The sequence below is a fragment of the Hippopotamus amphibius genome, chromosome 7 (assembly GCF_030028045.1).
Source record: "Hippopotamus amphibius kiboko isolate mHipAmp2 chromosome 7, mHipAmp2.hap2, whole genome shotgun sequence".
Lineage (NCBI taxonomy): Eukaryota > Metazoa > Chordata > Mammalia > Artiodactyla > Hippopotamidae > Hippopotamus > Hippopotamus amphibius.
Window position 1 is genome coordinate 103,419,001 of NC_080192.1, and position 18,133 is coordinate 103,437,133.

Sequence of the window (18,133 nt, forward strand, 5' to 3'; positions counted from 1 at the left end):
TGTAACAGAACGAGCATGGCTTTGGAGTCAGATGGATTCCAATCTGAGGTCTATCAAGTACTAGCTATGTCACCATACCCTTGAAGCTCTGCAGGATTACAGGGGAAAGTGTATACATGTAAAATATTTGTATATATATATTTTTAAAAACTTGCTCGGGGCCCAGTGAGGTTTGGTTTTTCCTTTTCTTTTTAACTCACGTTGCAAAGCTCCTTACGTGCTTTATTTAATTGAATTCTCCTAATAACCTATCAATAGATCTAGAGGAAGAAGCTGAGCTTGGCTGGGTAACAACTAAGAAGCGGTAGAATCAGCTTAAAACCTAGGTCTGCTGGCTCAAACGTCCTAGTTCTTTCCACCACATAAAGTGCCTCCAGGATGCTGAAGTGGGTGGGGTAAGGAGACACACAAATGGAAAATCACAGAATAACATGAGACGTGCTATGAGAGAGGTGTGGAGACAATGCTGTGGGGTCCTGAGGAAAGAGACATTGGTTCTGCCTCAAGAGATCAGGGAGGGCTTCACAGAGATGGTGTGCTGGATTCGCCTCTTGGACAACACGCATCTGCCCCACAGACAGACTGGGTAGGGCATTCTAAGCAGCAGGGTCGTGGGCAGCAACAGAGAGAGGAAACCATCTGAGTCCCTGCAAGGAGTATGAAGGGGAGCAAAAGTGAGGGAAGGTGGGGCACCGAGTTGCGGTAGGAGAGGATGGCAGAAAGGTAGGGTGGGCACAAAGGGGCCTGGGAAGGGGCAGAGTCACAGGAGGACCTGAGGGGGTGCAGGGACGTGGAAGGCAAGGGGGCAGCAAAGCCCTGTCTCTGTGTTTCGGTGGGGCTGGTGGTGAGGTCTGCTGGAGGGCTCCTCTGTGGAGCCCAGCAAAGAGATGGGCAAGGACTGGAACTCCAAACAGGTCAAGGGAAGAGCGTGTTCACTCCGGTCGTGTGGGGGCGGAATCCAGATTGCTGCAACAATGAGTAAGAATCAGAATGTGGGGGCAACAGGAAAGTGTAGCCTAATTAGGGCTGTATTCCCACGGACTCGGGCAAAACGCTTCCTGAGATCTGGAAAATTTAAGAGTCATCCTGCTTGTAGGCACCTATTCTGGAAGATTAAGCACCAAGTGTTTGAAGCCCCTTCCAGAAGCAATAGAGCTGGCAGGAATTTTGAAGCAGGGCAAGGATAGATCAAATCTGCAGTTTCGAAGGCTGATCCCAATGCTAGCATAATGCAGGGATTCTGGAACCCAGAACCACTTGGGGGATGTTTTTTTTAATGACTTGGTTTGTTCCATTATTGTGAATGTTTGATCATTTGGTTACGGTGGTGTCTCCCAGGTCTGTCCACTGTAGTTATTGTTTGTCCATTGTAATTAATAAGTATCTTGTGATGAAGTACTATGTAAATATCAGGTTCCTCAATAAACTTTCAACATAAGTTACAACATCTATTGATTTTCTAACTCCATCATTCCATCTATATTTAATAGTTGATGTTCTACTCAAGGGAGAGCTTTCTCTTCTCCCCATTAGCTTTTTATATCACTATAGATGCATGGGTTTTTAATTTTATTCAATGGGTTATAATTAATGCTCAAACTATTCCAGGTGTGACCTGTGGAAGTCGCTTCAAGCTGGCTCTTATCTCCTTTTTATATCTCCTCTTATTCTTTGAGCACTGCTGTACTTTCTATTTCAGACTCACCTTGAAATTTTCCCTGCCCCAGGCCAGGAATCAGCTCTTTTTATAAGGAGTTCTAATTCTTTGTTGTGGAGAGGATATTTAGAAACAAGTTGTGGAAGCTAGGTGTGTGCCTGCTAGTGATGTGTCATTGCTTGTGTGTTTGTGTGTGTGTGTGTGTGAGCATTTATATACACCTATATCAATATTTCAGTGGGAAATGTCTTTAAAATATAGACTTTGGGGACTCATAGCCAGACCTTGAATCAGAATCTTTAGAAGAGGGCTCATAAATCTGTATTTTCTTTTTAAGTTTAGCCAGGTTTTCAAACAAAAGATTGACTAGGGGAGTGACAGCAGAGCAGGAAGACTAGTTAAGAAGCTACTATAACTGTCCCAACATAGGTTAACAGGGGTGTGAACTAGGACGGAAGCAGCAAGACAGAGGACGTGACCAGCTGGACTTGGGACTGATGGATAACAGATGAAAGGGGAAGCCAGTAAGAGGCACTTGAGGCCTCCTGCTTGGAGAACTGTTAACTCTGTGGCCTGTTAACACTGTCATTTACACAGTCCGCACTGAGCACAGGCTCATTTCATTGAACACCTTCCCACTTTTCTCCTTGGATTTTATATAAAAACCCAAGTGATGTGAACACCTTTCCACTTTTCTCCTATAGTTTAAATAGAAATCCAAGTGACATTCTGGGAAGAAAAAAATTATGAAACATCCTAGAACTTATATCTCCTCCATTATATTTTGTCACCTGGACTAAAAAGTGAGTGTTACTCAAGACAAGAAGGGTGACTTAGGAATTCACCGTCAGCAGACAAAGCTCGCACACAGATTAACATGGCCTGGCCAAAGTGATTGCGTTCCTGTCTATTATGCAGAATAATAGACCTGGAGGGCTTCTCAGGAAGCAATGTCTGTAATGATATCTCTCATTGTCCCCCAAAAAGGGGGTGGGGCTAGAGTTTGTTAGAGATAAAAGTCATTAAGCCGAGATGACTGCTTACATAAAAGTCACTGGAGCATGAACGAAATACATAGAAGAGATGTAAGAAGAAAAGTAAAGCTAAAAGGAAATGGCCCTTGGAATTCTAACTGCTATAATGGAAACTTTAAAACCCAGATAAAAGTACAACCCAGAGGAAAATAATCATTCCCAGTGTTTTTGTAGTAAAAGCAATTTGCCAACGCGTCTTCTCATTGCTAAATCCACAGGGCCCTCTTCTAGACTTAGATGGTGTACTCTAGTGACACTCTTGAGGGTCTCCTCGACACTGTCTCTGCTTTTGGCCTCCAAGCCACTCCACTTTCCTGGTTTTCCTCCTACCCCTGTGACTATTCTCACTGTTCACAAGCACCTCTTTGCTGATCTCCTGAAGGTTGATCTTCCTCAAAATCCTAAGCCTGGCCTCTTCTCTTTCCCCCATGTGCTTTCTGGGTTCTCTCATCCACAACCACATGTCCCCTGCAACTCACAAGGCTCTCTCCTGAGCAAGAGACCCATGCATATGTAGAATCACCTCTCGGATGTTTCACAGACATGTCGATCTAAATATGTTCAAAGCTGAATTCACCACTCCCTGGCCTTGAGCCTGCTCCTCATTCTATTTCAGTGAATGATAACCACCATCCAACCAGTTGATTATGCCAGAAAACTGACCTTACCTTACACCTTCCTTTTCCCTCACTGCCTATATCCAATCAATCACTAGGAATCTAGAATCTCCAGAATATATTCATTGCTCTCCTTGCACACTATATATTTTCCGTAAGATGTTACGTAAAAACCTAAACAAATTTTTTGGCCAACCCAATATCATAATGATCTCACATCTGGATACTTCAAGTACCTCCAGACTTTCTTTCCAGCAATCCATCATTCACACTGCAGCCAGAGTGACCAGCCCAGAGCCTAAACCTAATGATGCTCCTTCCCCCACAAAGCCTTCTCTGACCACCACCCACTCCCACGCTTGGGTCAGGTGTGTGTCCTGAATCTCTCACATACTTTGAGCTAACTATCATTGACCTGAATACAGCATATCTAGCTGCTCACTTATTTATAAACATTGCCCTCATGATTATAAGGTCTTTGAGAAGAGATGCATATTATTCACTATTGGGTCCCCAGTGCCTAGCACAGTATATGACACATCGTAGACACTTAAGAAATATTTGTTCTAAGTCATCTTTGTTCCTCTAATCCAGGGGTTCTTAAACTAGAGTCCATGTATACCTTAGTAGAATTCAGGAGGGTTTATGTATTTAGATGGACTAAAAATTACTAAAAATCTTTATTTTTCACTAATTTGTAACAGACTTTAGTATTTCCTATCATTCACAATGTAGGCAACAAACTATAGTAGGACCTGTGACCTTGAGATCAATAACATGATATGAGCAAGAGACCCACAGATATTTTCGTATCATATTACAGTTGTTACAGATCTTTCAAACATCACGTATACTCATCACTGCTTTGAAATCACAGTAATTATTAAAACTCTAGACCTTTCAATTGTATGAGTTAATAAAGAAGCCCATATAATACATCACAACATTTATTTAAAATATTTTACAACTATATTTCAAAATAATTTTCTTTGTAATCCTATTCATATATTTTACTTTTGCATAAGGAAACATTATTCTATGATAGTAGGAGTATAAATTGATATATCCAGCTTGGAAAACTATATGGCAGTACCCAGAAAAACAGGTCACATGCACACCCCTTGCCCTAGAAATACCACTCCTGCGTGGAACTACATATATATGTTCACTTGTACTAGAATGTTAATAGTAGCCAAAAGAAACTAACAGCCACTCAAGTGGATAACTAAATTATGATATTTTCACACAATGGAAAATATGGAACTGAGAACAAACATTTAGAAACACAGATGAATCTCATAACATAATGCTGATTGAAAGTAGCCAGACACAAAAAATGCATATTGTACCATTCCTTTTAAAAGTACAATATCAGGCAAAACCAATCTACACTGTTAAAAGTCAGGATAAAGGTTACTTTTGCAGTGGGGATTGTGACTTAAAAGGCGCCCTCCGGGGTCTCTGTGGTACTGGTAAGGTTCTATTCCTTGACGTGGGTGAGGGTTACAGGTGCATTTGGGTTGTAAGAATTGATCCAGCTGTATACTATGATATATGCACCTTTCTATATCTAGATTATACTTTGGTAAAAGGATAAACCAGACAAACAAACCTATTATTCTGAAATGGGATCCACAAGCTTCACAGTCTGTCAAAGGCAATCAAAACAAAAAAAAAATCCTATTCTAAGCAGAAATTCCAAGAAGGTTATCTCAAAACAAACAAAAGTCAACATACACCAGTCTTTCATTTATTTATTCAACAAATACTAGGTGTCTTCTACATACCAGGCATCATTTTGGGCACTGTAGGCAGGGCAGTGAACAAAAAGCTCTGCCCAAGTAGAGCTTATATTCTACTGAAGAGAGTCAACAACGCTCAAAATAAAAAAGAGCTAAGGGAAAACAAAAAACAGGGATGGGTAATAAAGAGTGCGCTGGGGAGGGGTCTGAATTTTAAACAGGGTAGTCAGGGAAGGCCTCGCTGAGATGACACTGAGCAGGGACCTAATGGAAGGGAGTCAAGTCATGTGATGTCTGCAAGAAGGGGGAGTGAAACAGAGAGGACAGCCAGTGCAAAGGCCCTGGGGCAGAAGAGTGCCTGGGTATTCAAGCAGTAGCTGGGAGGCCAATGTGGCAGGAATGGAGCAAGGGAAGGGGAGAAAATAGATTAATCATAGAGGTAACAGGAGGCCAAATCCTCAAAGAGGTTTAGAGGCCATTATAAGGACTTTTGTGTTTCCTCTGAGAGTTCTGAGCAAGAATTAACATGACTTGACTTACACTGTTGCCAGATCAACTGCCTGCTGTGTTGAGAATAAAATGGAAGGGAAGGATGGAAGCAGGGAGGAAGCAGTGTGTAAGAGGTCTTGGGGGAAGAGCATGAAATGAGAAGAGAACAGATGCCATGAGAAACACAAACACAGACATACATACAAACACACACAGACACCTTATAACCGTTGTTGTTGTTGCTACTGAACCTCATGAGAGCAATCTGCAGCTTCATATCTTTTCACCCCTAAATATCCTAGCACATGTCTCCTAAGACAAGTACTTTCTCTTACATAACTGCACTGCTACAATCTAATGCAGAATTTTAATGCGGACACAATGCTATTACCTCACATATAGCCCCATGTTCAGACTTCACCCATTGCCCCAATCTTGTCATTTATAGCAATCCCTACCCTCCCAAATCCAGGATCACATATTTCATTTACTTCTATCTTTTTAGTCTCCTTTAATCTGGAACAGTCCCTTACTTCCTTGTGTCTTTTATGAGAATAACATTTTCTTGCAAACTGCAGGCCAGCTGTGGTGTAGACTGTCCCTCAATTTGTATTCAGCTGTTTCTTCATGATTAGCTTCAGGTCATGCATTTTTTGGCAGGAAAATATGATCAGTGATGTTGAGGAGATGCTATGTGTGAAAGGTGGGCCTAGGAAGACGAGACAAAGGGCAGTCAGGGAGGCAGGAGGTTACAGAGGCTACACTCTCAAGGGGAGAAAAGGGAGGATGCTGAGTAGAAGGTGATCAACTCTACCCAGTGCTGTGAAGCGGTTATGCAGGGGGCGGCCCCATTTAGCACTGGAGGTCACTGAAGCCGCTCCAGAGAGTGACTCCAGTGGCTGGTCGAAGTGGAAGCCAGTTCATTGTGTTGAAGAGTGAACAAAAGATAAATAAAAGGAGGCAGTAAATGGCGACAACTCAGAATCTCAGCATTTTGATTTAGAAAGATTTCAGGAGGATCTTAGAGATCATACAGTGAGTCGGCCCGCTCGTTTGTAGAGGAGGAAACTGAGGCCCATGTTCAGCCCCATGCCCAAAGTCACATGTCTGGCTAGAGAGAGCGACAGGGCAGTGCTAAATCCCACGGGACCCAATCCGCTCATACAATGCCATGCTCCCTTTCTAAGAAGTTTGGCATCAAAGGAAAAGAGTGTGGAGAGGAATCACAAAGAAAAGATTAATATAAGTAGAAATCCGCTGCCTTCAGTGATCTTCCTAAAATGTAAATTGGTCTTGGCTCACTCTGTTTCATTCCTCTCACTGGTCCCTGTAAGTTGTGGGGTGAGCTGTAGATCTCTTAGTGATGCAGCTCCAGCCCAATTCTCCAGTTTCATCTCTCACAATACACTCCTCACTCTAGCAACACTGAACTACTCTCCTTTAGGAGACCCTTTGCACAAGCTCTTCCCTCCCTGGTGTTCCCTCCTTCCCCTATTCCCTTTCCACTTGCCTGCTCTTCATTCTTCAAAAGCCACTTTCTCCAGGAGGTCTGCCTTTGAACACCTACTTCTGTATCTTCGGGTGAAACTCTTCTGGGCCAGTAAGAACTTAAATTCATTTAGAGTTGACAGGTGTCACCTTACAATCTCCTCAGATATCCCTCCTACAAACTTATTCCATCATATTGTCAAAAGGTACTTAAAATACCCCTGTGTTTCCTAAATCTAAAGAGATACAAATCAAGATTTTCCTTATGACACAGTCAAAAAATCTTAAGTCATTCAAAAGGAATGTTTCATTGTGTGATCCATGGATACAGTTCAATGCCTCCACGGATATGTCTCCAGTAGCTTTTCTTCCATCTATACCAGGAGAGTCATAGGAGGAAGCCACACAGAACTTGTTTCAGATTTAAGAGCAATGCAGTAGTTGGTAATTATTGCCAAATATTTTTTTAAAAAGAAGATTCTGAATCCCATCTGTAAGTGCCAAATGAGAATTTATTTTCACGATTTTCTCCGCACAAAGTAAGTACAGGATGAATTCTGTAGAAGTTTCTTCCCATTTCATACCTTGCTCCTTCCAAATAATTTGAGATATGAAGAACTAATAACAAATAACAATACATTAAGCACTTACTATGTCCACAACAGGTGCTCGGCAGGGGACACACACAACTTAGAGCAGGTGGAGAGATGGGTAAGTCAATAAGTGCAAAACAATGACTACAATGACCCCAGCAGGGAGGTCCTTGCATGGTAGCCTGGACGCATAAAGAAAGAAGGGCCTAAATGGTCTTGAGCTGTTAAGGTAAGGCTTCAGGGGGAGATGACACGGCACTGAGACTGAAGGAAGAAAAAGACAGTATAAGTGGGCAAGTGAGGGGTCATTTCAGGCAGTCAAAATGGCATGTGCAAGATGTAGAAAACAAACTTAGGGTCACCAGAGTGGGGAAGAGGGGGAGGAGGAAAGATTGGGATTGACATCTACTATACTACTATGTATAAAATAGATAACTGATAAGGACCTACTGTATAGCACAGGGAACTGTACTCAATACTCTGTAGTGATCTATATGGGAAAAGAACCTAAAAAAGAGTCCATATATGCATATGTACAGCTGATTCACTTTGCTGTACACCTGAAACTAACACAACATTGTAAATCAACTATACTCCAATAGAAATTATTTTTTTAAAAATGGCATGTGCAAGAATGAAGATACACAAAATAGGATCCTGGGTCCAGGGAACTGCAAGGAGTTTGATGTGGCTGGAGGATGTTTGGACAGGGAGGGACATCAAGCTGGAGGAAAAGCAAGGGAACAGATCATAATAGTCCTAGGAGACCACACTGAAGGAGCATGGATAAGCTTAAACCTTATCCTGCTGGTAATGGGGAACCTTAGGTAGATTTTAAGTCTGGCTTGAGGAAGATTCTTTCTCAATGTCTGTTAGATGGCAAGCTCACTAAATCATCCACGGTTTGCTTATGCAAACTTTTCACTCACTGCCAAAGCTGGTGTCCAGCAGGTACACACCAGTATCTGTGCCAGGTAAAGTATAAAATAGGTCTTCACCAGCTGGTAAGTATCTGCTGCCCGAGCCTCACCTCCCTCACCTGAGCAGATGTGCCAGCTCCAGGAAGCCTCCTGTGCGTACGGTCAGGCCATTTCTCTGGTGCCTGCTAGCATCAGCCCCTATTCCCACATGCTCCCCTCTGCCCCAACCCTCACCACCAGACCCCAGCAGGAGAGGGAATACTCTTAGTAGGAGCACTGATGCCCCATTAGGCAAATGCTTGATGTCCACCTAACCCGCCAAGGCTGTGGTCACCAGCTGCTGTCCAGCATTTCCCAGGGACACCGTGGCACGGCCTCTTATGAGAACTGAAAATTCCACGATGTATTTTGTTTTTAAAACCCCTTAATATCCCTTTCCAACCTCGTCTTGCCCTCAATTCAGTATTTCTCATCATTGTCCTGTTCTGTTCTATCTACCTACCAGCTCCTCAAAGTATAAACGGTTATATTCTTTAAATATATAAAAATCTGTATATACGTCTCATAGAATATAACTGTATCTTTACAAATACAGGATGGTGACCAAAGCCTCGAATTTCTATTACTTCTAGGTTAATCTTTTTAATGATCATTTGTTTCTGGGTCCCCGAACGTTCAATACTTTCTGTGTGAGAGGAATGGGCTGCCTGGTAGGGCAACTCAAAGGCGACAGACATCCAAGACAATTCAGTGGGAAAAGAAAAGTCTTTTCAACAAATGGTGTTGGAACCACTGGATATCCACATCCAAAAGAATGAAGTTGGACCACCTATCCCACACCATATAAAAATTAACTCAAAATGGATTATCTGCCTAAATGTCAAAGCTAAAACTATAAAACTCTCATAAGAAAACTAGAAATAATCTTCGTGACCTTGGATTAGACAAAGGTTTCTTAGATATAACACTAAAAGTACAAGTGACAGAAGAAAAAGATAAATAAATTGGACATCATCAAAATTTTAAACTTTTGTGCTTCAAAGGATACCATTAAGAAAATGAAAAGACAACTTACGGAATGGGAGAAAATACTTGTAAATAATATATCAGATGAGGGACTTATATTCAGAATACGTAAAGAACTCCTACAACAATAAAAAGACAAATAAGCCAATTTAAAAATGGGCAAAGGATGTGAACAGATATTTTCTGCAAAGAAGATATATAAATGGTCAAAAAATTTGTGAAAAGGTGATCAATATGATTAGTTCTTAGGAAATGCAAATTAAAACCACAATGAGATCCCACTTCTCACCCACAGGATGGCTATAATCAAAAACACAACAGCAAGTGTTGGCGAGGATATGGTGGAATTGGAACTCTCATACATTGCTGATTAAATTGTTTGGAAAACAATTTGGCAGTACTTCAAAGAGTTAAACACAGAGTCACCGTATGATACAGCAATTCCACTCCTAGGTATATACTCAAGAGACTAGAAAACATATGTCTACACAAAGGCTGTGGACACACTCTTCCGCTGCCCACAGGGACACGCTAGCCATCTCCCTAACTTGTTCCAACCACTTCCTGCTTAGTTCTCTCTGAAAGAACACTGGGTTAGGTGCCAACTTAATGAAAACATTGATTTTGTTAATTTAAGAATTTAATAAATAATAAGTCATATATACATGTATTATTAAAAGTCTTGTTTCACAAGCTGGCGATATATTTTGGGTTGAAAAAAAGGAACACTGGTCTGCTGATCTCTGAACCACACAAACGAGGTCCCAAACATCTTGCTGCACAGTAGACCAGCAGCATCAGCATCAACTGGGAGCTGGTTAGAAATGCACGATGTCAGGCCTCATGCCAGACTTACTAACTCAGAATCTGGATTTTATTAGCAAGTGCTTGGGTGATCCCCATGCACAATGATATTTGAGAAGAACTGTTTGCTGTCAAGCACTTTAATCACATTTAAGACCAATCCACATATGACAAATCAAGTTAAATCTACAAGAGAAGGCTGACTGCTGAAAATGTGTAGTCTGCTGGCTAAAGGATGGTTTTCCATGTGTCTTCAGCCTACTGGGGAAAGAGTCCCAGAAGTAGAGCCAGCAAGGTAACCTTCCCAGCAGCTTCCTTTTTCTTTTTTGGTAGCAAATACATCACCTACATTGCAAAGGTGTTCAGATCCACATCTCTGCAGGTAGGAGAGGCCCTAGAACAGCCTGCTTAGAGATGCTGCCTTGGAAGAGTTTTTCACTTACTACAGTATAATCTACATTCTGATTGACCATTGGTGGTAGGGCCAATATAATTCTCTGTAAGAAAGCATACTCCAGTGTAATGTTTTTCAAGGAGTGACCCATTATATTGTAACTATATTTTAAAAATAAAAACATGGTCATGTATTCTTAATTAAAAAGAGAACATGATATGACAAGAGCAAGGATATCCATAACAATAACTGAATGGAATATCTGTGACTGTCCTGGGAAATCTAGGACATATGGTGCCAAAACCCATGAGGCATTAATGACCTGGATGAGAATTACTATGACCTTGGTCTTTCTCTGGATATCTACAACAGATTCTGGGCTTTCTTTCCCACTCTGGTTCCTTTGCACATAACCTTTCTTCCCCATCACATCTTTACTCACCTGCCCCTTCTCATCCTTCAGGTCTCAGCTTAAATGCCATCTCCCTAGAGAGCTGCTCCAGAAACCTTATCTAAGGTAGCTCCCACACCTCCACTCAACCCAGTTCCCCTCTACGATCATTCCCTCCTTAGTACTTACCATAACCTATATTCACCTTGCTTTCTTGTTCATTCATTGTTGGCCTACCCCCCCACGTTGGGGGCAAGAACTTGGTCATGTTCAATGCTGCACCCTCACACCTGGTACATTCTAGATGTGAAATGAGTTCCTGATGAATAAACAAATGAAAAATCTACCCAATTTAGAGAGTAAAGAAATCTTAATAAGAATCACCAGACTATAGCTTATTAAGAAAAATAACAATAGTAAAATCGTTTATGAACAGATCATAAGCTTCCATCAAAACCTTTCCCTATGTGCTAATGCCAATGAACACAGCAAGTGAGATTTAATGAATAGTGGATGGTACCACTGAGTGACTCTGCTTAAACCTCTTTCCCTCTCTGAGCTGTACCTGTAAAAGAAAGGCTATCTCTCAGAGTTGTGGGTGAAGGGATTTCCGTGTGTGTGTGTGTATGTGTGTGTCTGTGTGTGTGTGTAGTGTCTGGTATAGAGCAAGCACTCAACTCAATACAGGTATGATTCTTTATCGTTGTCCCCGTGTTTCATTTACTCGAACTGGTCAAGGGACTGAAGAATACGAAATCACATCTCCAGGCCTTCATGTGAACCTGTTTATCCCACACTCCAGGCCCAACCATGGCTGTTACACCCCTCTCTTCAAATCAACAAGTGCAATTGTACTTGCAGCACCAAATAATTTTAGCCATGTCACAACTGAGACTTAAAAATTTTTTTAAAAACATCTCCAGTAGTTCGTCTCAGGTCATTGCTTCAAAGGTCGTGGTGACCTTGAACATGGTTCCATTTCTAGACAGAGTTCTAGTGATCTGCTTCAAATACCCTTAAATAAAGCATGAGATTGAAAAACAGAGTTACAAGGAGCCGCAAACTGACTGAGTTCTGGTTAGAAACAAGACGCAATGGTAGGGACCACAGTGACTAAGAAAAATCAAAAAGTGTGTAAAGTGGTGAAGTGATAGCTGGGCTTTGGAATCAGACCGACTTGGGTTCCAATTCCCATTCTACAATCTGCTAAATAGTGACCGTAGGCAACATCTTTAACCTCTCTGTGCCTTGGTTTCCTCACCAGTAAACTGAGGCTAACAACAGTACCAACGTCACAGGTTGTTAAGAGGATGGAAGAGAGAAATCTGTACACACATGTAGCACTGAGTCTGCATTCAGGAAATGTGTGCTCTGATTATTAAATTCATTCCCAGCCTCAAGGATCTTATACACATTTACAAATGAAAATATTCAGAGTGAAAGAATGGCACTAAATGATATATATTAAGTGAGCAGCATCAGTCATGAAAGATCTAAAACTTTAGGAGTGCAAGGCATTCCTTCTTCTAAGGCACCCCTTCACCTAAGGATGGTAAAAAGCTCTCATGGGAGAGGTGAGATTGAAATGGACAGGGCCATGCAAGATGTGGATACAAATAGGCTCCTTGCCACAGGCACTTCCTATTGGCCAAACACTGTGGGGAACCTTGTATGTTATCTTCACAAGCTACAAGTTAGATATCTTTAAACCTCCCTTGCACACATGAGAAGATATTTTACTGATGATAGTTGAAACTCACAGAGGTTTAGCAATTTCTCCAAGTCAACCAACTGGTGGCAAATCCAGGTTCAAAATCAGGTCTGCCTGACCAAAGCCCAAGCTCCCACCAGTATGCCTCTGGGGCAAAGGGATCAGGAGGAGGAGGATGAAGGAGGAGATAAGTCATTCCAGCATGAGGCAGGAAAGAACAGAGTAATCTTATTATAGGGCAAGTGGGAAGCAAACAATTTACGGTTTTTTTTTTTTTTTAAGAAAAGGAAAATAAAGGTAGGAAGATGGGTTAAGACCAGAGAGAATGGAAAATTCAAGAGTTTGGACTTCAGACTGTGGACAATGAGGGAACATTTTTTTGTCTTCGGTGTATGTATTTTTAATTAAATACTGTACTGCCACTATCATTACTAAGAGCATTTATTGAGCACCAAGGGCCAGGCCCCATGCTAAACTATCTGCATACATTATTTCTAATGGTTACAATTCTGCAGTGTAGATGTTTTTACCCACCCTTTCACAAACAAACAAGGCCATGAGAGGTCAAGCCACTCATTCGGATGTCTCTAGTAAACACAGAGTGTGTTCAAACCCAAGTGGGTATGAAATCAAAGTCAGCGCCCTTTCCCCTAAAACTGTACTTCAGAAAAACCTCCTCTGCAACAGAGAGCTGAAAAATAAGAGAAGTGAAAATGGAGACAGAGGACTAGTCAGATGCAAAATAGGGATCCAGAGTAAGGAGAAAAATGTCTCAACTGGAATCACTGTGAAAATGGACGGGAGGCGACAGAGAGCGAATGTGCTCATGACCTTTTCTTTCCTTTGCTCCAGTTCTCTGTCATGGTCTGTTACCTGCAGCAGAAACCAAGTTAGTAATTATTCCTGCCTCTATTACTGTTCTTGCCTTTAAGCCCTGATTTGAGTGCTTGTGCTGCTTTAATATTTACTTGTCCCATCATAACGTTATCAGAGCTAAAATATGGCATCATCCACTAATCTGTTATCTGTATTGAAGGGTAATCATTCAAGAGAATAAAACTAAGCCTCCACATCCAATAAATCACATTACGCTTCACATGCCAACATTTTTAAAAATCTGACTTAAACACATAGTCTGTCAAATCAGGAGGACACATATGCTGAGCTCTAATGAGCTCTGCCAACTCCTGCATTATTATTAAAGTTCACCGTGATCTCACAGATGACACGGTTTTCTAAAATGGAGTGTGGTATCAATATTTGTTGGGCTGCTTTCTAGTTAACATTCTAGGGAAAGGAGCACAATAAATAAATCAGTAGGAAAGGTATGCATTATGACTATATCTTCAAACTAATGCAACAGCCATGTGGATGATTACTTATGTTATCTCGTTTGATGGAATCAAGAGTTAGAAGTTTTAATATTCATGTCATGATTCCAAGACACCCCATTTTTGCACAACACCTTAGCTTTAGTCCTCCTCATCCAATGACAAACATCAATATTCTAAATAGAAAATCAGCAGTATAACACACTATACAGAAATGAGTTGAAATTCATAAAGACAAAAGACTACAAATTTCCTCTCCATTTATACAGTTAATACATTAACATTCCTAATATTTTACAACATTAATTTCAAATATCTAATATGTTTCTGGGAATAAAATTGTGACGAAAATGGCACTTAAGAATCCCATATACTGAGGATAAAAACAAATACTGTTTGTGTACTACCTTCACTGGTAAAAGATCTTCACATAAATAAGATAAAGCAAAATAACAACATAAACATTCTACATTTTCTAATTTTACAGCTCCTAATTACATAATGATCTGTAGTTTGTATTTTTTAATCTGTTGAACTTAATTTTATTCCTATGTGCAAACACATACATGGATATTAAAGAACTCTGCTCACCTATACATTCTCAGACCCAACCAAATATCATGGAAAATTTAGCAATAAAGTCCTTTCTCTGCAGGCAGCCTTGCTACTATGTCACTATAAAGTGTAAAGATATAACTGCCTTAATAAACAGACTAGAAGCTAAATCAGCTTTTTTTTCTTTTTAACAATTGAAGCTCCCTGCAAACCTGGTTACACAAATAACTTCATTCACCTTTTCTTCAAATCTGAGTGCTTCTTCAACTAAGCCAGATATCATCACACCCCCTCTAGTCCAACAGCCTGTCATAACAGTGGTTTACTGCAACTCCACCCTTTTCCCACCTTCAGGTTTAACAGTGCCTTTAATTTTTTTCCTAGAGAAAAAAATTAAGATTAGGAGTTCAAATCCTCAAAGTGGTTCAGTGAACTGTCACATTACTATTATTTAACCTCAGGGAATTTTCTATTTAGTTGCCACTCTCTCCCTTCCCCCAAAGGACTACATCTTATTTTGATGGTGTAATGGAAAGCACTGTGTTAAGAAAAAGCAAAAACATAATGGGTTTTAATTTTTAAACATCTAACCTTTTCACGAGTTACTGTTAATCATTTGTACCTCTGATTTTAATAATCAGCTTGGTAATTACAGAAGCAAAGCCTCCAGGATGGAACTAGGTAAAGATGCCCCAATCACAACCATTACCATAGCAGGGAGAGAAGAAGAAAGCTATTCTGTCATAGGTGACATGAAAAAAGTTTTACATGTCAGTTCCACCAAATCTTGAGAACAGTAGAGCTCCTAGTACTTAAAATCTTCACCTTCTACAATTTGAGGTTTAAATATATATAGATAGATAGATATAGATATATCTATTTCTATATATATCACTGCATTTTCAAATATTAAGTTTTTACTTTCTGTAACAAATTTTTCAACTTTAGGGCTGGGGGCGGGGTGGGGGGCATGGGGGTTCCAGAATACAGAATAATTACAACACTGCAAGAGGGTGAAAAGCTATTTTTAAAAGCATTCTTCCCACAGAGAAATTAACACCATTATGATTACACCACTTAACCATTTATTTCATTATGAAAGGAAACTTAGAGCACAAGTGGCAATATTCTGAAATGTGATGGAAGTTTTTCTACATCAATGAACACACAAGTCTGGAAGGTACAAATATGGTCTCTGTCAGTTGTAGTCTATCCTCCGCAAGTCATTTTGCCTGTGGGCTGAGGCTCCCTTATCATGGAAATCTTCCCTAACTGCCAAAGGCTGAAAAGGATTCCCTGTGAACAGCATCTGGACCACACCTTGTTTGGTCACACACGAAGCTGACAAGCGCTGGAGGAAATGCGTCTGGTCCAAAGATGAGAGGACAGGGCCCTCTACAATCTACCCCTCTACAGTTTAATATACCCCTCTACAATTTAATAAGGAGGACCCCTAAAATAGCTATTCATCCAATTTTGTTCTTTTAATCAGTCCTGGCTATCCGCTACTAGATGTTGGTCATTCTGTGGGCTGGCTGGCAGGGTCCAGAAACTGCCAGCTTTTTATAACCTCAGTGATGGCGTGGAAGCATCCGCAAATATGCTTTTTTGGCACTAAGTCACTACCAAGTGAAATATTAGAGAACAAACTCCCCACCCACTACAGAAATTTCCTAGTTTCAAAGCATCAGGAATGAACATCCCAAATTACCTTTAGTAAAATTTCTTTTAGGTTTTTTTTTTTTTTTTTTGCAATTCTCTTGCTTGCTGAGGAACCTTCTAAAGAGCCCCCCAAAGATGATACCCACAGTTCAGGTTATTGGTCCTACATTTTCCTAGTTAGGGAGGGAAGAAGTGTTTGATAGTTACCCAGGATCCTTCCACTTGTAGCAGGAATGAACACCAAAAAAGCATCTGGATACTTAACTCGAGATTTAAAAGCCTTCCGGAGGAATAAGGAGAAAAGAGGTCTCTCCCTCCCCACCTGCACCCCCTACCCTGCTTCTGCCCTAGCCTTAGAATCAGCAGCCCTTCTGTAATTTCACGAGGTTCCAGAGAGACTCTTTTATTCCACGGGGCTTCCGGATGTGACCCCAGGAAAGCCCAGTTGGTCATCCTTCTCCTCACCCTTCCAACCTCCCCACCCAAACCCGCCCCAGGCCACCTCCTCACCTGATAATGTCGTCGTTGTGTCCCAAGAAGAATTTCTGGCTGTGCTCGCGGGTGTTGTAAACCACCCCGACCCCAGCCACAAAGTAGACCACCTCCTTGCCGGCGGTGTAGTACAGGTTGTTGCGGCACTGGTGACCCCGGTACCCGTACACCCACTCCAGTCGGAGCTGGCAGCTGGGAGCTGTCCGATCCGCCATGATACGCCGACCCCACTCGCCCCCCGGCCCTCCCGCGCGCGCCTGGTCTGTCCTAGCCAAGACTCGGGCTGCGGAGGACCTGCAGGGGCTCAGTGTGCTGCGCCGGGCGCTGATTTCCACGGCGACGCACAGACACAGACCAGCGCGCCGGCCGCCACCATCATCCGCTGCCGCCGCTGCCAGAGATGAGCCGCCGGTGAGCGGCCGCCAGACCCTGCCCGGCGCCCCGGCTCCCTCTCCCCGGGCGAGGCGTCTTCTGGGGCGCCAGCACCCGTGCGCGCACGCCTCACTGCACCTGCGGGCTTCGGCCCCCGGGAGAGGTTCTGGGGGGGGTCACCCCGCCTTTTAAATCAGGAATCTGCATATCCAAACACCGATTACCCAGTTCGCTCACTTAAGTTTGCTGTGCGCGGGGGGCGTGGGGGGGGGGGCGCCCTCGCAGCAGGCAGCGGGATTTATTCTGTGACAGCTTTAATTTGACGAGGAACTCGGGTAGGCTTTGCCATCGCCATCCTTGGATCCGAAACTGACAGTCTACATTCAGGATGCGAGAGCGAGGAAGAAAGAAACAGATATTTTGCATAAGTCACCCAGTCCAAGAAAATGATCCCCAAACTAAACCAAGTTAAAAAAAAAAACTGTCAACTATTCCTCCTTTCTCCCTCCAGATCCATCTTTTTAATGATATGAAATATGCCCTAAATGCTGCTGGTTTGTGGTTGCTGATACGATTTGAAAGAACATTTGCTGCTTCCCCATTAAGCCAGGGCAAATATGCAGCGGTCATTTTTTAGATGCTCCAATTAGTTGCCGTGTATGTGTTCGGAATTCATATCCTCCGTGAATCGTCTCTTGGCCGAGAAAGCCATAAAGAACTTAGAAGCTCTCACTAATGAGCAACTCCAATTGCAAGCGTCATAAAAGATTTTTCTGAATCGGAGGAAACTGAGACACAAGTGCAGCTGAGGCAGGAAAGAGCAACCTACAAACGCTCCCGGTCCAGAAGAAATTA

General features: G+C 42.0%; 1 protein-coding gene across 1 annotated transcript in view; it reads right to left on the bottom strand.

Moving 5' to 3' along the window:
* EML6 (EMAP like 6) overlaps positions 1–17,121 on the bottom strand; it is a 247,629-nt gene extending 230,508 nt beyond the window's left edge. The window contains exon 1 of the mRNA XM_057743235.1: positions 16,925–17,121. Within this exon, the coding sequence (XP_057599218.1) occupies positions 16,925–17,121 (197 nt within the window). The remainder of the gene's footprint in view (positions 1–16,924) is intronic.
* Positions 17,122–18,133: the final 1,012 nt, after the last annotated feature.